At 38.0% G+C, this 19,935-nt stretch overlaps 1 protein-coding gene across 4 annotated transcripts in view; it reads right to left on the bottom strand.

The window, feature by feature from the left end:
• Positions 1-4,559: 4,559 nt before the first annotated feature.
• kif26ab (kinesin family member 26Ab) overlaps positions 4,560-19,935 on the bottom strand; it is a 71,367-nt gene continuing 55,991 nt past the window's right edge. For 3 of the 4 annotated variants that reach the window (XM_060879697.1, XM_060879699.1, XM_060879700.1), the window contains 10 exons: positions 18,756-18,849; positions 17,317-17,579; positions 14,644-14,827; positions 12,570-12,729; positions 11,984-12,146; positions 8,138-11,459; positions 7,606-7,799; positions 7,253-7,276; positions 6,930-7,080; positions 4,560-6,839 (listed from right to left, as the gene is read on the bottom strand). In XM_060879697.1, the coding sequence (XP_060735680.1) occupies positions 6,661-6,839; positions 6,930-7,080; positions 7,253-7,276; positions 7,606-7,799; positions 8,138-11,459; positions 11,984-12,146; positions 12,570-12,729; positions 14,644-14,827; positions 17,317-17,579; positions 18,756-18,849 (4,734 nt within the window). In that variant the 3' untranslated portion in view covers positions 4,560-6,660. The remainder of the gene's footprint in view (positions 6,840-6,929; positions 7,081-7,252; positions 7,277-7,605; positions 7,800-8,137; positions 11,460-11,983; positions 12,147-12,569; positions 12,730-14,643; positions 14,828-17,316; positions 17,580-18,755; positions 18,850-19,935) is intronic. The other variant, XM_060879698.1, reaches the window with a different exon arrangement.

Genomic DNA, 19,935 nt, shown 5'->3' with positions numbered 1-19,935 from the left:
GAACGCAATTTAGTACAATGCAAATACATTAAAGAACCATATATGTGTACTACTGAGCTGTGTTTCATGGAGCAGAAGATATGACTAGTTGGCTATAAGTATTGTAATGGTGCAAAAAGTCAAACTTCAGAGGCATGTCATCAATAACCTTTATTAAAACAAACACATTGCAAATTTATCATTATTAGTACGTTACTAGGTCACTACAATATTGTCAATAATCTACTGATAATAACAAAAACTATAGGTTTGCACAATTAACTTATATAGCAATAATTTAAGCTCAGATAAAATTTGGCTAAAGTCGAATTTGTTAATAATTGACTGATAACAAAATTTCAGCTCACCTCAATATGCTTTTTTAAATTAGACGTCAAGTTTTTGAAAACCATTAGCTTGTGCTATTTGGGTGCGCGCAGCGCATGCGCAATGACTTATTTTTCCATCCAACCATTTCAAACAATACTTCCAGGTACAGCCATGGATGTATAAGGGTTGGGGTAGGTTGGTCTTCCCGGCTACCAACTTCCTCACTGGTGCTGGTGCTGGTGCTGGTTGTTGACATTAGGTTTGAGCCTTCGCCACGGACATCTTCGTACTTGGCTCCGTCTGCTATGTCCAGCGTTGCGGTAACTGAAGTGTCATTTGATTTGTGTCATGTGCAGGTGCGATGGGTCGCGTACAAACCAAAAGGGTGTTGGAATGGTATATGTTTATACTTCTCATCCAACCACAATCAAATTCACTTTATCCGGATGGCGTGATTTATCTTGATAGGTTTTTTTGAATGATGACAAACCGGAATGAAAACAAGCCGAAATGAAACAGGAGTAACGAGGCTATTTTTACAATGTAAGGAGTAGAAAGTACAGATAATTGCGTGAAAATGTAAGTATGCTAAAAAAATTTAGTCCATTAAAGTATAGATACTCAAAATTTCTACTTAAGTAAAGTAACGAAGTATTTGTACGTCGTTACTTGACACCTCTGTGACTAGGCAAAAAGCAGCCCTGTACACACCAGTCAGATGTCAGACTCACACACAAATAAGGACATTGTGTGTAGAGGAATGTAGAGAGGGAAGTTAAAAGGCTTAAATACATAGAGGAGCTGTTTAAAACATGACAGTGTCTGCCATTGGCCTGTGAATGTTCTTTTGATATTTAAGGGCCTGTTTGGAAATTTTCACTGATGCTTTTCGGACCATCACTTTGTTTCACTCATGAAGTAAATTTACACAAATGAGATCCAGCTGTATTACGGGGTCAGATCCAGCTGACCCTTATTATTTCTCTTTTTCTTAACTGATTTCTTGGAATCAGACATATTCACTATCCACAGGGTTCAATCATAGATCCTCCTCTTTAGGCTTTTAAATTGTAGAGTGATTTTCAAAGCTTCAAACCCTGGTGCAAGACCATCACCCAAAACTGAGAGCCCGTTCACTGACCCCAAGTCCCAGGAGACAGACATGCCTTAAGCAGTGGGAAGGTTCGGTTGGGAACTGCTGGATAATGATGTGTGTGTTTGTTAAGGTTTGTCAATAGTTACAGCACCCTTAAAGGCAATGAGAAGCAATGTGTTTTCACCCACATACTCAGGTAATTTAAGGTCTCTTTCCAAACCAGCTTGTTTTAATTACTTAGAGTAAGTGGCAGCATTTGGTTAGGTTTATAGCTCCCCTTAAAAGAGGCAGGGCATGGTATCGAAGGTGAACTCAGTCTGATTGCAGAGTTGTAAATTGCTAGTCTTGCAAGCCTCCTAACAATGCCTGGGCCAACCGCATAACCCCTTGAATAGAGGGCACTCATAAATTCTCTTTTAATCTTCTAACTCACTAAGACAGTGGGTGGCACGAACAACATCACAACACCAGAACAATGCAAGTAGCCTCATAAAATGAAAAGGTATTATGGTCATTCATAAGGCCATCTTCTAGATTATTCTTAAAAATTATCTCTATATAAGTAAGCATAAATGATTTAATCAATTGTCCACCAATGGTTAAATGCAATGTTAAATTACTTTTGTGAACTCTTGGGTAGTCATCAGTGAAGCCATTTAACAAGCAAATAAATATTCAAACCAAGCAGTGGAGAAAACAAAGGTGTCAAAAAGAACCTTTGAGGTTGTAGAGTAAATAAGGACCTAGTAAATTAAAACATGAATATTTCATGTCAGGACCAAACCAAAATAAATTACACAGGGGGTGATAATGTTCTCCTTGATCTCCCTAAGCAATATAGAGATTGGTTTAGGTTCCCCTACAAATCAAAGATGCATTTTTATGGGAGTGACCAAATGAGAGACCCTGCATCGTTAAGGTGTGGGTAGCTCTGCTCATTAGAAATGACTGGAGGAAGTAAATCTAAAGATCACTTCCTCTTTATGGGCCATGCACTCACTGCACTGGGTTAAAAAAGGCACAGAGAGCATCTCATTTTCAAGGTTAAGAGCATGGGATGGTATTAAACAACTATAATTTGCTGATAATTTGTTTTATGGGGCCCGATATACTGTGTTTCATATATCTTTTCATATGTCCTGCCTGCTGCTCATTTTTATTCCTATTTTCTAGTATTATTATTCTATACAACTAAACATTTGTACTTGGTTACATCATATAATCCATAAGTAGCAGTTATCAGTGCACAAGGCTCTAGTAAAAACTCCAGGTCTGCATTTTGATCGATTATGAACAGCCACAGCTTGACTCAATTTGCAGGGAATCATCCTGACTTTTCCCTTAACTCTCCCTCATTGCACTGCTCCCATGTTCCTCGCCAATGGAGAGGCCAGAGACTCAAGGTCAAACTAGCCTTTAAAAAGCCTTGATCCACCAGCATAACAACCTATCACAACTCTCTCAGCCAGTATGGAGTGTCTCAGTGGTGTTGTCAATCCGTGGCACGTATTACCCTTGCATGAAAGCAAAATTAAGTTAACATGAGCAGAAACTTTCATCATGGTCTAGAATCACATCATGGAAACAAGAAAGGGAAATATTCCATGAGTCCCAATTGATTTTTGCCAAATCCACAAACATTTGATCATATTTATTCAATTTGTATGTGCTGCTGCCACTTAAATTTACTCAAAATTGTTTGCAATGTGTACTATCCAAATGGTAAAAAAGTGACATGCCAAATTTTTGATGATGTGCTTGTGCTATGTAGAAGTGAGCTATCATTACAATAACAATGACAGACAGAGGCAAAATTAAGCCATGACAGAGATTAAAAATTTTCCTAAGTTATAATATGTACAGTTTAATCATTGTCATTTGAAAGATACAATCCTCTTGCCTGCTGTCAAAAAGCACTCACTGCCAGCAAGACTAAAACCCGCAGATCTGATTAGCAATATAGAAGCCAGATGCTCCAACAGAGCAGCTAAATCATTACTACTGTATGCTCTGGTTTCAATCAAATTAAATCAACAGTGGGGAGGAAAGATTGGAGCAGGCTGAGGTTATTGTATTTGCTCTGTAAGTAGGGGATTACCTAGCAATATGCAGTCCAAATTTAAGCAGCGCTGCTAAAATGTATTAGAAGAACACATTGCGAGGATATCCTCTAAAACTCTGGCAAGCGCCGTAATCATAATCAGATAAATGGGGAAGGCCATATTATACAGTAATTAAACTGTGCAGTCTATGTTCTTTGCCAAGAACATATTGTGTTCTGTGCTGGACTGTAGTTATCAGCTCGGATTCTGTAACCTGGCCATTTTATGGTTACCATCCTAAACATGAATTTTATGTGCATGATTGTGTGTATACAAGAGTGGGTCCTCAATCAAAAGCGAATTCGCTTCAGAGCAGGTGGAAGCACAACAGGATTATCGGGTTACAGGGTAGTTTGTGGTGTGTGTGCATGCATGCATGCATGTTTTGCTGGCAGAGATAATGACCATCCACAGCACTCACTACTTCTAATTCAACACCTGTGGATTGCCTGCCATTACTTGTTTTTTTTTTCTGAGCTTTTGGTGCTGCATGTACTAAAATCTGTGCATATGATCAATTCCATGTATAATCATTACAAAGAGAATGAACTGATCTTAGTGTTTTGTTTTAGCGTTCATGCAACTTTCACTATAGTTTTACAAGAAATCAAAAGTAGTCATATAAAATAAGCCAATGTATATTAATATATATGTATAAGTATACTAACAGTTTGATGTCACACCTCTAATCCAAATATATTACTCTATATTAGTTCCACAGTTCCTCCTACAGCTTGAGTAACACTCATGCTGCTTTGCAATGTGCCACAGCACTGTAACAAATCATTAGAGAGATTACTCTAGAAGACTGACTGTTTTTATATTTTGCACACAAATATTTTTGACACACATTTTAAACTTGGAGGCTTTGCTAATTTTATTTTTAATTCACATTTCACCATAATAACTAAATAACATTAAATGAACTCTGCCTTGTAATAGTTTTAAATAAAAGAATTCTGCATTTTTAGTAATTCTGTATTTTCAACTATTTTAAGGCCATCAACCTACATAACTCCTAATTGTATGTAAAACTGAGATTCACACCACGATAAGAAGGAACATGTGTTTATTCACAACAAAAAAGAAGTCATACCAAGTTGCCATATTATACATTTTTACACAGTTTGAAAATCTTTTACAAAACCAAAAAACATTAGAAAATATGATCTGATATGAAATATGACATAACATACATTTTGAATAAAAAAAAGTTTGGTATTAGTTGGTTAATTCATGTTTCGAACTCCCCATGACAGTGAACTCCAGCATCATCATTAAAAAATACACGTAAAAATGAACAAGAACATACCTTAATAGTAAAATAAAAAAAAAAATTCATGCAGCATTGTAAGAAAGGGCCTGAGCATGTGTACTTGTAAAGGTTAACTAGGAAAGGTTTTTGTAATTCAATCTGATGAATAGTAGAAATAACCACCTTTGTTATTATGCTGGTATGCAAAAGTCACTCACAAATATAGTCTGAAAGACAGCTAACAAACAGCCATTGTGGACAATCTACACCTGTACAGTTGCCTCAATGACATCAGGAATACAGAGGTATATTGACAGTTCAGGCAAGTTGATCTTTAAAGAGCATTAAGAAAAGGCAGAAAGAAATGCTCCGAAACTCCAAATAAGGCCAGTGCATTTGTGCTAAAGGCAAAAGCATTTTGAGGTTCTACATGAACAGACTGAAAGAATGCATAGAACCAATGCCTGGCATGTGTACTCCAGTGTATCTTATCCACAGTGGTTCATTAAAACAATGTTAAAACGTCTGTAGCAGTTTTGTATTGACAATTTAATCAGTGCATGGTGTGTAACAATGGCAAATGCCAACTATCTCAGTACTCTGTTTTCACTGGACAATCATGATCACCTTTCTCTCAGCTTTTCAACTTTTTATGGATCAGGTTTTTAGCTGTTGCTCTGATATCTGCTGGTTGAGAAACATCTCAGTCTTTGCTGAACTCTACCTGTCAGACTGCATGAATCATGCTAAATTCAAACAACAGCTATTCTACAGAGTCCAGTGATGAATTCACACTACTGTGATCCCAGTAAATGTAAACAAGGACCGGAGCTAACATATTTTTTTTGTCATGCAATATGTCTGGATTTAACTGTAAATTAGATAAAAAGCAGGATAAGTCACATTCTGGGGCTTCTTTTTTTTTTTTTTTTTCGGGGGGGGATGGTTCTCATTGGATTTTTTTTTATGTACATTCAATTTTAGTGACAAAAGACAGACAAGAGACAAGTGTGTCAAAATGAACACCAAATGCAAGACATCAATCATTTTGAATAATTTTTTTACAGATATGATCATGTGTCATGTTCTATTCACCTTAAATTAATTAAGGCAACTGAGTCAAAGTTTTAGGGATTTATGTTATGCATGGACTCCACCAAAGTTGGCAGTGGTTGACAACAGTATTACAAACATAGCTCTTTAAAAAAACATCAGAGATTTGCTTGATATGTAAGTTAGAAAGTCACACAGTCACTAGAAAGAGAACATAAGGCTCCAGAGGTTAGATGACAATGCTGAAAGGTGATAGCACAGGAGAAAGGCTAAGTCTAGGAAAATGCAATAACATTAGCTTACTGCTTTCGTTTCCCCTTGCCTTTAATATTCAAACAAAAATGGTATTTTACAGACTGTTTCATCATATAAATACACTATACAATGTAATATAAAATCATTTTCTTCTTAAAAGTAATATGTTAAGGGTTGGCTTAGGTATGCTGGTTAGAGCACTAGCACCAATACAAAAAATAATGATTGAAATTATATCACAAAGGCACTTTGTGGTATAGCAGAAAAACTCTTGGCTAAATGATGACAGTCTGTCTTGTTTCAACATATTTGATGATCCAAAAAATCAAGTTGTTGCTTTTTTCCATTTAAATCCATTATACAGAGAGAGGCACTATATATTACCAGTACCAGTCATTTCTCAAAGATAACACCTCCTCTATGTAGTGTTCAGTGCTCCAGTCTTTTAAAGTTTATTCATTGGCTTTTTTTTTTGTTCTTCGTATCAGTGAATTGGCTGCTACATTTCATTTTCCTTCCATTTAGACTTCCAAAATTCTTTCTCAATTCTACGCCTCATCGTTTATATCCACGTTTACCCCAACCTAATTTCATACCTCCACTTCCCGCGGTCCTTCTTGTATCTCTGATGCTACTCTGATGTCAAAGCAAGTCACCATCATAACACGTGACTTGCATAGGTTGACACAGTACTCCAGTTCACTTGTGACTTGCTCTAGTTCCTCCAAATACTCCTGTGACTCTGGGTCCAAGTCCTGGTCCACTTCAACTGTATAGGGGAACATTCAATCATTACTTAATGGAGAACATTTAAAATGACCTTACTCAAGTGTAATACTTAAATATAACTCTAACTCACACTCTCCAATCCACTTTCTGGGGTCCATCATTAGTCTGGTTTTGGTGTCCTCGAGTTCTTCCTTCAGATTGCCATGTTTCAATCTTAGATCTCTGATCTGTTGCTGCCGCCGCTCAACGTCTTTTAGTTTTGTGTTAAAATGCAGCAAACCCTACAGATTTATGCAAAAATAAATTTCAATAATATAGAGACTAAAATGAATTAGTAAAGTATTCCAACAAAGTGTAGAACTGACTCTACAAATTAATTACAGGATACGGCAAATATCTAAAATATTTTCCTGGTATTGTCAGACAAGAATACATATGGCCTGATCGACATACCTTATCAACATCCTGAATTGACTGCTGGAAGAGAAAGAAGAGGGATGTAAATAGTAGTTCTATAATGGAATATAAATGTGCATTTTATACATATACATATTCATACACGGTCATCCAAGCTATCACCATATTTTCAAAAGATGTAAGGCCTCAGCTAATGCTCATATGATTACCTTCAAAATAATGAGTGGCGACTTGAGTGAGTGGTTTAACTTAAAGAAGATTCAACATGTGAATCAATGCTAATATTTTAAGCCAGTAACCATAATGAAAATATTACATCCTAACTGTAAAATCACTGAGCCAGTTCCTGAGCAGTTTAATATGGATCTCAGACAACCTCATTTACTCACCTCAGTTGGCTGTTCTTGTCTCCGCCGCTGCAACCGCTCTACATCATCAATCTCATACACCTTGATTTCAAAGGGCTCTTTCAATGGTCCAGCTATAGGGGGTAAGTCCACCCACTGACCTGTGGTGCCAGCCTTCATTCCCAGAGAGGAGGTGTCTGGTAAAGGAGCAGGGATGAGACGCCGCCTCTGAATGCCTAGAATATCCAAATCATGTGGATGGCACAAGTTGTTCAATACAAGTTGAACAATAATAAGAAATGATAAAAACCTTTTGCGACATAAAACAACTGTGAACACAAGAAATCAGCATCATACATTGATGCACAAATGGCCACAGTGGAAAGCATCTCAAACGTACCCATGCAAAATAAGGACACATCACAGAGAAGAGATTTAATTACTAAAAATGAAAATGAAAATGTATCAGTCACACAGACTGATAATAAGTAAGAAAGTTCCTAAGAAACCATGAGGAAAAACATATATTGGAAAAACTGGGTATGTATCACCTGTAGGATTACATATTACTCACCATTAGATCTCTTTTTGGGTGGTTTTGAGCTCCTGAGCCGCATATTGGAAGACATCCCACTTTCACTCATAGAGTCATGAGCTGAAGATGCACTTCCAGTGGCCTCACTGTCTCTGATCATGCTCTCATACCCACTACTCCCTCCACTGTGGTAGAACAGTGCAGTTCGCCCCATTGCAGGAGGCAGCTCTCCACTCAGGACACTGCTATTGTCACTTCCATGCCCGCTGCTATACCTCTGTGGCCGTCTTGGAGCAGTGATCTTGCTATAAGGAGAAGGCAGGATGGGGATAGGTGTATGCTTGTCATCATTAAGGTTAACACCACTGTCATTTCCACTGTCAGAATCACCAGATCCCTTTGGTTGTTTTCCAGAAGAACTACCGGATGCCAGTTCACCTACTCGGCTGTTAGTTGCTCGCATGGCTTGCTTAGTACCCATTATAGTTCCCCTTGTACATTTAGCATTACTTCCTACTCCTGAACGAGGTAATGCACTCTTTCCTGAAGGTGGGAGACTAGCATTCCTTGTTGTGGATGTTGTGAGAGACTTAGTTGAGGAACTTAGTGCTTTGGAATTGCTTGCAGATAATGTGCGAGCTTTGTTTCCATTTACAGGCACTGGTCTTGCATTAAGGCTATTTTTGATCTGCCCACATTTTCCCATGTTGAATTGATTAACACAGGCATTTGGAGAGGTAGTGTTTGGGGAAGAGGTGGCAACAGGTGATCCAAACTTAGTAACCGATTTGCTTGACTTTCCACCAAGGCTGGCCCCACTGTTCTCTCGACTGAGCATGGGTTTAGATCCTAAAGATGTCAAACTGTCAGATCTTTCTAGGGATACTTGGCTTCCATACATTTGTCCAGCTTCCCCTCTTGCTCCTCTGGCTTTGAGACTTGATGTGGCTTTTAGTAAACTATGATCTAACCTCAAATTGGATGTTTTTAAACTGTGGGAGTCTCCTCTGTACCGTAGATCATATTCATCCTCTGACTTTGCAGGCCTGAGTACCAGTGACTTTCCGGTCTCACATGCAGACTTTAAGGCACTTGCTGGTAGCAAGATTCGATTCTTCTGATCCAGACTGGACTTACGCACTGGAGGTGGAGGAGGTAATACACCACCTGGCAGTATACTAATGTCCTTATTTGCTTTCACATTTTTTTCTAAAGATGAAAACTTCCAGTTACCTGATGATCCAATGTCAAGGCCAACCTTGACATCAACGGATGTATGAATGACTGGAACAGTCCCAAGTGTGGTTGCACCTCTTCTGAACTGTGGCATTTTGCTGGGTGTCTCCACCTTCTTAATGCTGGTAGATTTTTCACATCCATCTACCACCCTTAAGGATGAAGTAGACCCCTGTGTCATTGTGGGTATTTGTGAAATACTGTTAAAGTCTGTGCCTGCCTTTCTCGTAGGTATGCCACTTATTCCATTTTTTAATTGTTTGAATGAAGGACTTGAATTTGAGGCCACTGGCAATGCTGACACAATCTCTTGTCTGTGCCATGGGTCACCTGACTTGCTCTCTAGCCTCAGTGGTTCACGTCTCCATCTGCTACCATTACTGCACTCACTGATGCTACCAGACTGAACTGTGGATGAGGTAGGTTTCATTTTCCTGGGAAGACTGCAATGGACACTGTACGGTTCTTGCAGAGTCTGGGTTGGAGATGAGTTTATGTTATTTGGTTTCGCCATTTTTAAAGTATTTCTGATGGAGGCTTTAGTGGACTCTGGAGAAGATGAACATTTACTTAATGAGAGCTTACTTGATGTGGCACTGTCACTATCCAGATCAGAGAAACTAAAGCCACTGTCATTCAATGAGTTATTGGGTTCCTTCTGTGGACTAGTTTGGAATATGCCAGGAGAATCAAGGTAGAAACCACTTCCTGGTTCAATTTGTATACCATCAGGAAGGAAGACATCTGCAGATTGTGCCCCTTCACTTTCTATGGTGCAGACACTTACTTCGCTAAGCCATGAACTGATAGAAGAACCATGACTGTCTAAAGAGACAAATGTTTCTTCTGGAAATGGTGCGACCATCTCAATATTTACTTGAGAGGCACCCACACTGGATGTATAGGCATCAAACTCATCATTGATGCTACTGATAATGCTTACTGGCCGAGATCCTGAAGCAAGGGCCTGTACAGAACAATCACTATTGAAGCTTATGATACTGGAGGGTCTTCCATTGTCCATAATACTTCCAATTGCTAGTTCTTCTACAAGGGTGAACACCAGCTCATCCTCTCCATTTAGCTCAACTGGCTGCTGCAGAGTAACTGTAGTTCTTAAGATATCTCGCTCCCTAAGTGTGGACTTTAGCTGGCACACTTCTAGTGGGGTCTTGGGGTTTAGGTGATGAACCCTACTCAAAAGAGGAGAGTTGCCTCCTGAACCACACTGCTTCTGTACTTGATGGCTCATTCCAATGGGTGGTATCCGTATACTAGACTTTTCTTCTGATTCACTATTAGACCTTGTAGAGTCCCTTTGTTGTGGGGGTGGAGGAGCAGGTTTGGGTAGATGTTTCCTATTTAAGAATACCTTTTCTCTCACCACTGGCTCTGAGTTTTGAAATGTTGCTACTTTATCTTGCTTCCCTGGGGAGCATGGAGCTGAGCTGTCTGTTACCATCCCCTTTTCGCTATCTGCCCTTGCACAACAGGCTGTCACAGGCATATCTCCATCTGACACTGATGCATTTTGCCATTTGGAATGTTCATTTTTGGACTTGTGTTTGGGGCTGCTGGGCAGTTTATTCTGAGCAGAAAGTGGCTGTTTGGATAAAATACTGTCCTGCTGGGAAGCTGTTTTTGTAGGAGACTTAAAAGGACCCAAAATAGACCCTTCTTTGGGCTTTATTGAGATAATGTCTGTCTTAGGGCTTACTTGGCTTCCTCTAGCTTCACCAACAAAAGCACTTGGCTCCTCACTGCCATCAATACATTCCAGCCGCTCTTGAAGCTCAGCAAAAGTGTTGCACTTGAAAAGGTCTCGGTCAGTTTGTCCTTCCTTGCCACGTTGCTTTCTGTTAAGGGATGGGATTATAGGAACAAAGGCTGGTGGACCCTCATTGTCACTGAGTTCTCGATCAGAAATTGTAGCACCACCAGGGCCAACATAAATAACAGTATCACATGACTGTTCACTGCTTGAGGAGTAATCTGGATCGCTCAATAGTGATGGTAGATCTGGGTCCAGGGCCACAGTCCGTGGATGGAAGGGTCTTAAATGTGGGGGTCGGCGAATCCTTCCTTCATCACAAGAGCTTTCACCACCAGAGGAACTGGATGCATACTGTGGTAGGAATAAAGTATAAATTTGCATTAATTATATGAACTAGGGTGCCTATAAGATGGTAATTCTAACTAAATATCAATGTTAAAATCACATATTATTTTGTCATACAGAACTACTGTATGATTTTCTTCCAAAGGAAAAGTGTAAAGTTGTCTGTACCTGTATTACTGGACTTGCCATTATTATTATTATTATTATTATTATTATTATTATTATTAATAATAATAATAATAACAACAATACTAATGATAATAATAATAAAATAATGTATTATTATGATTATTAGTATTATTATTATTATTATTATTATTATTATTATTAATAATAATAATAATAATAATAATAATAATAATAATAATAATAAGCTGAAACCAAGTATTACAATTTTTTATTGTTAGAAATCTAGCTTTTACATCATTGTTCTTCAAATTTCCACATTTATGGTTATATTCACCTCTAGCAACATTTTTGCTTTCAAAACAGCTTTTCACACAAACAGTTTTAACCAATGAGATTCTGACCTTGGACTTTTTCTTTCTCATGCGGTGAATTCGGGAAGCAAGCTGGATAGTGGTGAGTGAATCAGCATAATGACCAGGTGAGTCTGAGACATGCGCTATCATTGTTGTCCTGCAGTTGATGTTCCCAAGTGAGTCACGAAGCAGCATTGTAAGCTTACTATCCCTAAAGAATACAAAAAATTAGCAGTACGTAAATACTTTTCTAAGGGCTTTTATGTTTTTTCTTGTTTTAACAGAGTCAGTATTTTAGGGATTACCTGAAATGATCAAATAGTTTAAATTTAACTTTACACAGTACGCTGCAGAGCTCTATGAATGACATCAGCAGCATACAAAGCTGCCAGTAAACCTGTCACCACCACTCAGCGTGTGTGATCTTGTTGCTGCCAGCTTTGATTACATGTTCACTCATTCTCTGTTACGTCTTTGGAAAATTGAATAACAATAACCCTTGTCTGTCTTTAGTAAGATCACATGAAAAATAGCAAATAAAAAAAATCTGTATATGATCTTCAAGAGAGAGAATTTTTTGGCATCACAAGTATTGGTAAAAAAAAAAAAAATGGCCCACTCTGATTTCTCCTACCTGTATGGTACATGTTTGGCTCCATTTGTCAAAGCCAGGATGACATTGCCTAAGGCTGTGAGAGATAGACACAGACCGCCTCCTCCATCCCTGCTCTTACTAAGCACCTTTTCACAGCTGCCCAGGTCTATGAGGTGCAGTCTACTTCTACCACCAGACACTGGGAGGGAGGAGCAGAAATAGGAGAGAAAAAAGAGAAATAAATTTGTTAAAGTTCTTAGGGCATATTACAGTAGGCATAACAGTGTATAAGGAGACTTATGATACATTTGAAACAAACTTGCAACATGTAATTTCCCCACTTACAACCATTAACACACTCAGAAGTATGTAAGTGTTCTCTACTACCATGTTCTTCCTGGTTTATGGAGTGACGTCAAATCAACATGTTGTACATACTGTGAACAGTGTAAAGTCCCCTTCTCTACTTTTAAAGTAGTTTATAGCAATTTTAGCTTTCAATCAGTTAATATACAGATACAGTACTTGGTGAAATCTATGACAATGACCATACTAATCACTGTTTTAAGAAGGTATTCATCAATTTTAGAGTTACCACTAACATTAGCTGAAAAGCTACCTCACCATAATAAGCTGTTGTTGCTGTTGTACTGCAATTTCAGTCCAAAATGTTTCATGCATGTTTAAATGTTCATAATACCAGTACTCACTTAGGCATGTAACAGTAAATGTGCAACTAAAGTAGCTTGATGAGCTTTATATGCACTGAAAGAACAAATAAAGGACACGCTTTCGTAGATGCATCCATTTGTTTCCCACTTTGCACACTGGCTGTCCCAAGGTGGGAAATTATGTTATCACAACGTGTAAAGCACTAGTAACAGTACAGCATGAAACATTGAGGAAACTGATATTACAGTATTATATACTGAGAAATATGAGAGCCATGATCTCCAAGTAACAATGAAATGGCTCAAAGCATGAGTTTGAGACAGAGGTAGAGTTTATAACACACCACTGACACTCCTACTCTGAAAGTAATGACAGGAAGTGTACACAGCAACAGACATTTACACACCCTTAGAGTATGTCAGCGACTAGCATTACTTGCAGTGAATTATTCCCAAGAAATCTACATACAAATCTGGACCAAATTGAGCAAATTAACAGCTCAACATAAAACACACTGACATATACAGCAAGTTGTACTATTCATAAGTCCTTATCTGCTCACCGAAGACATCATCCATGGACATTGAAACATCCGGACCATTGGTATAGATATTAAACTCATACTGCTACGTGCTTCAAATGTAATAACATAGAAGAAATGTCAGATAAAATTGTCTGTGTCACAAATGACACCATTTTGTGAGGACATTTGCAGTGCACCACAGCTTAATGCACAAAAGCTCTTGAATAACTATCATTACCTTTTGTCATGGCATTAAAACTGTCATTCTCTATGTCACATAAAGTTGCTCTGAGGGGCACAATAGGTTCATGAAGTAGCTGCCTCACATTATCTGTGCTACATGTACATTGTTACTCATAACCACTGATAAAAATGACAGAAATTAAGAACAGCTACCATTTTCCTCCCTGTTCCAGCTCTTTTTTTTTTTTTTTTTGCCCTGTTCTTTCTGAAAGCCAGTTTCCATTTAACACAACTGTACATATTTTTCCTCTGTTGTCAAAATGCTCAGCATTTACCTATGCTAATGAGAAGTGCAGGATTGCACAGTGAGAGGTACTTCTACATTATGATTGTGGTCATTAGCTGCTCATGAATTATTACTGTCTGTTAAAATTCCCATTAAAGTTTAATGAAGTGGTCAAAACAGGCCCGAGTGATTTACCTTCCACATGATAGATTGAGAGAAAAAATGAAAGGGTGATGGGAAGGTAGCTTTGATTTAGTCTGTAATATCTCGGCTATTAGATTAATGAGTTTGAGATGCAGCTCTCCACCTCTGTGAGTATGAAAAGTGAGAAAGAAAAGGAAATGGAAGTGCAGCCCATCAATTAACTGCACAGAGGGAGATCATCATCGCTGGAATGTCAATTAACCACACACACAAACACACACACACTCATCCATGCAGATACTCACTTCCTCCCTTGCCACTCTTTTCCATCCGATACTGATAAATGTGAAGAGTGAAGAGCATGTGTGAGTTGCGTCGATCCTCCTCGTCTGTATCAGGATGGCTGGTGCTACGTGCTGCAAGGGCTGCATCCAGAAAGAAAGCAGCCTTTTCTGCGGTGGGAGCCCGCAACTCACTGTGATTCTGGAGCTGAAACCAATTTCAGATAAAATACACAGATGTTCTTGCATCTCCTCAATTCAAAATGGATAATTCATAACACAAAAGTTCATTCTTCCTCACAACAAAGAAAAATGATCAACAATTGTGCTACAGTGTTAACAGTAAAAAAGTTAGCTCAAATGCAGTGGTGGGTAGTAACGAGTTACATTTACTCCGTTACATTTACTTGAGTAAGTTTTTGAAAAAATTATACTTCTAGGAGTAGTTTTAAATCACTATACTTTTTACTTTTACTTGAGTAGATTTGTGAAGAAGAAACTGTACTCTTACTCCGCTACATTAGGCTACAATGATCTTGTTACTTTTCTTTTTACCTCTTTGGTATTCTACGCATCAATTTTAATGTTTTATTTTGACAGATAGAGAAACTTCCGCTAAGGCTCTACCACGTGACTGTGTTTCACCAAGCAAACGTAGTTGTGCAGTCTCGTCACATTACCATACTCAATCTCAGCGGTGGGACGCGTTAGTTAGCAACACAGCAGTTTTGTCGAGTTCAGCTGTTTCGAGTTTTTTTTATGTGCTCAACTTTACTCAGCGCCGCAAGAGCCGACAAACAGTGACATCAGACGTGTCGTTTCTTGCAGTGCCGAACACACATATTTAAAGGGATAGTTCACTCAAAATGAAAATTCTGTCATCATTTACTCACTCTCATGTTGTTACAAACCTGTATAAATTTCTTTGTTCTGATGAACATGAAGGAAGATATTTTGAGAAACAAAAACAGCTTTGCAACCAGAAGCTTTAGCTTACCTGAAACTAAGGAAAGTACTAGAGGCTTCCTGAAATTAATTAAAGGAGTAGAGATGTATTTCATTATTATTGCCCTTTCATCAAGGCATCAAATGTGCAACAATCACAACACAAAAGAAATGAAATGTGTGTGTGTTTCCTTCTGTTGTTCTGTCACTGGAGACACACACACAGTTTATGAGAATTTATGGGCTGCCTCGTTCTAGTTCTGCCTGGTAAAAAAGTATATAGGTTTGGAAATTTGTGTTACTTGTGCATATTTTTTATTTATTATTATTATATTTATTAAGTACTTGAATTTACCTGAATTATTTAAATTTAAGCTATTTTGTAATTAATTTTAATTTATTTTATTGATTGGATGAGCCATAATTTGCCTAAAGATTATTTTGTATTTTTGTCTGTCTGATTGTTGTCATGTTAAAAAATAAATCAGACGTTACATAACAGTTACTCAGTACTTGAGTAGTTTTTTAGTTTTTACTTTTTTACTCTTATTCAAGTAATTATTTGGATGTCTACTTTTTACTTTTACTTGAGTCATATTATTCTGAAGTAACAGTACTTTTACTTGAGTACAATTTTTGGCTACTCTACCCACCTCTGCTCAAATGTTTGCATTTCCTATTTCATGTTTTAGGATATCCTGATTATTTTATATCCTGTAACTCTGAAAGTGAGCTGGAGTTTACATTACATTACATTCAAAAAATGTCCATGTTTTTTTTAATGGTTTGAAGGAGACAGATAGTTTTGTAATGTGAAAGTATACAATCTCAAATAATTCAACTGGTAAAAAGGATAAAAGGTCAAGATCCTAATAGGCCTATACCAGAGGGGAGATGAAGCAGCAGGCTAAGAACCTGTTATAAGCAACTGAAAGAGAAGTGGCAATTAAACATAGCTAAAATGGAAAAAGGTAAAATCCTAAATTACAGCTAGCTAAAACTGCTAAAAAATGGTATATCTTAATTTTGTTTGTTTGTTTTTGAAGAGCCCTATACCTGTGATATCTCTATAAAGATCTCTATTTTAGAAGTATTAATTCCCGCTTTGTGCGTTGTGTTCCTAGAACAGGCTCAGAATCCCTATGGCCCTAAAATGGCCCTAAAGAGGTAAAATGAATCAATATTACGGATGAATGTTTCAGCAATCAGATAAACCCAAGCTTGAAATAAGCAGTAACTACCCAGTTAGCAGCACTAGCACTGAGAAGGGAGAACACTCTTGAGGAACGCTGGGTGGAGCCTGACTCCATCTATGTAAACTTCACAAGCCTCAGGCAGCCTTTGAAGTGTCGGCCTCGTATGGACCCCAAAAAACAACATCTGATGCTAACACCTGGCAGCACTTTCAACTACCTTCTTCCCCATCTCCCCAAACACCACAAACACCACTAGCTTTTACCCTCCTCCAATGAGGAGGCTAGTGGTTGAAAGAAGAAAGACACATCAGCAGCACCCTTAGATGTGGGGGATGAAATAGCTGCCTTATAGTGCAAGGCTTCATGACTGTACACTATAAAAATGCTGCTAAAATGATATGGAGTTAAAACACGACACATTTTAGTAATGCACAACTAGACAGCAAAACTAATATACACAAAGAAAATAAAACTATATAAGACTTCCAAGCTCATATTTAAAATAGATCAAAATGCAAAAATAACAATAACAATAATGCCCTAAACTCTCACTAACCTGTGTACCACAGATAGGGTCCTCACGCAGGTAGACCCCTGGCGACTGGCCATCCTGCAGACTGCCTGTTGAGACATCCGAGAGCAGATCCTGCAGACCTTCTTCTTTACCGTAGATCTCGACAGCCGAGACACGTACAGAAAAGCGTGTGCCAGTTTTCTCCCTGCGCTCACTGATGAGCTTGAAGAGCCAGGAGATGGCACAGGGCGCAATGCCAAGGCTCTGAGAAGAGCTGTCTTTGCCAATCATGGTGTACGTCTTGCCTGGTGAGGGGGAGAGAGCAAGCTGTTAATTCTGGCAACGTATTGAGAGCGCTCGGCACACTAGTGTATGCAGAGCACTGGAATTTCAAAAGAGCCTTTTCTACTGATGATATCACTTATTACACGTTTACTCAAATTCATTTACCAGTGTTGTAAGTGATAGAGAGAAAAAAGAGCAGAATGAAAGAGGGAGTTACAGGAAATAAAGGGTCTCTTCTTCACAGTAAGAACGTGTACTAAGCTCACATACTGTAAGCGAAAATGTTGCAATACCTGTTGAGAAACTGTTAATAAAGCCTGGAATATATTCTGTTACCGTTTAAGATATTAGCAACCTGCCAATCAAACAAAAGGATGGGATAGTAAACAGCAAGTTATAAAAATGATTAAAGCCATTTTTGTTAGTTTGCTTTAGGTTAGAAGAGAATGTTTCCATCCAAAATTCCCTAACATGAAGGGAAATAGTGCCTTCGAAGAACTGACAAGAAATACATAACTTGAGGTATTCATTTTAGACCACATACATTGATCAAGGACATCTCTTAAAGATATTAATTAGTTCTTTCATCGTTTTTTCTTTTTCTGTTTCTTTGGTGGATTTAGTATTGGGTAACTGGTTTATGCTATAGAAATATATGATATTAGAACATTTACATGTAACTTGATTTATAGGATGTAACAACCTTATTGTTTCAAATTAAAAACCAAACACTACTTGATGAACACTAAAACCTCTGGTTTTCTTTCACTACCAATTTCAACCAATGACAATGTTATCTCAAAAATACTGATCTAGTCACCGCCTTAAGACATTCAAACACATTGTAGTGTAGGCATAAATTATTAAGTTTTCAATTATACTCTCTAACCTTTGACCTTTCTGCTCATAATAATCACCCACTTACATACACACACACACACACACACACACACACACATATAAGAACACATAAGAACACACACACAGTCAATCAACCTGAGTGTGTCACTGAAGGCTTTTAAAGAAATTAGAAGAAAGAAATATCTTTATATAGCACCTAAGTGACTTCCACACTATTAACAAAAAGCTGGACTATAAGACAAATGGCTGCTATCCCACTTGTAAGTCATTAGTAAAAAGTAATGCTATGTAATTACATGTAATGGTAATAAAGAATATTGGACAAAAAAGCTTACCAAGTTTAACATGACCAAAGCTGAAGATACATCCATCTGCTCCATTCACCACTGACTGGATAATTTCAGCCACGGTCCCTGAGCACACTTCAGCCTGCAGACATCCAGAATAGACAAGGATATGAACAGTCAGTCACTATTCTTGACAATTCAGTGCTGCAGTTTTCGTAGCAGAACACCATGAACTGTCAACCGGACCGTGATCTGTCTGAAAGGCAGATATTTATGTTGCATAACAGATATCCAATTAATTCATCATTAATAAACCAAATATAGAGCAACATCAAATCAACCAAGTAGCAGCTCATCATGGATTCAGCAGGCAGGAGGAGGTTTACACTGCTGTAGTCTATGGTGCTGTCATTACAATCTGTTCCACTAGCTTCAGTCCACAGGGACAGTTCGCTACTGCAGCAATCTCCTTTCATACATCACACATAGATAAAGTACACACAAGGACAAACAGGCTAACCTGAATATTGTAGGTTGCACAGCACACATTTTAGCAAGCTACTAGAATAATGTGCCACTTCAGCTACTAAAACATACAATTATTTAGTAGATTTACCATCTTTTCAGGCTTATCTAATCGCTTATCTAAAAACAATGAATAATTTAATCAGACAAACACTTTAAATCAAGCATGCACTGAAGAAACAAATTAATTGTTTGTGTAAAGAGCCTCTATAAAATGGGTTTAATGATGAGTTCTTTCAGCACAGACATTAAGAAGTCAACTCAGTTGCCACAAAACGTCAACTAAATTGTTCTCACTTAATCATTCTCAAGGACTGTTCATGTCTCTTAAGTGTCTCCTCATGGTTATTTGTGTGGCTGTTTGGAAGGTGCTCTTAATTTGGTTCTTAATTTGGATGCCCTCCCACCATCAGAGTCTGGATGAGGAACTGAACACTGTTGAATATATGGGGCAAAAATTCAATTTTTCAGACTCCAGAAGAATCAGCTGCTGTGTATATACTATGAAGAATGATGCTAGTAAGATGGCCATTTTTGCAATAAGCCTCGAGCCCAGTACATAATATGTGTGGGAGGTGGGGTTGTTTATATTTGTGTTGTGCAGATGTCCTACTGCCCTTGAGGAAATGTCTTAGCGCAAATGTACTAGAATACAGCCTAGTAGGCAATAAAACAAGACAAGCATCAGAATTATAACAAAACC

Source organism: Tachysurus vachellii, chromosome 10 (assembly GCF_030014155.1).
Source record: "Tachysurus vachellii isolate PV-2020 chromosome 10, HZAU_Pvac_v1, whole genome shotgun sequence".
Classification (NCBI taxonomy): domain Eukaryota; kingdom Metazoa; phylum Chordata; class Actinopteri; order Siluriformes; family Bagridae; genus Tachysurus; species Tachysurus vachellii.
The sequence above is the reverse complement of the archived record's forward strand: the minus strand, read 5'-3'. Positions and strand labels throughout refer to the sequence as shown.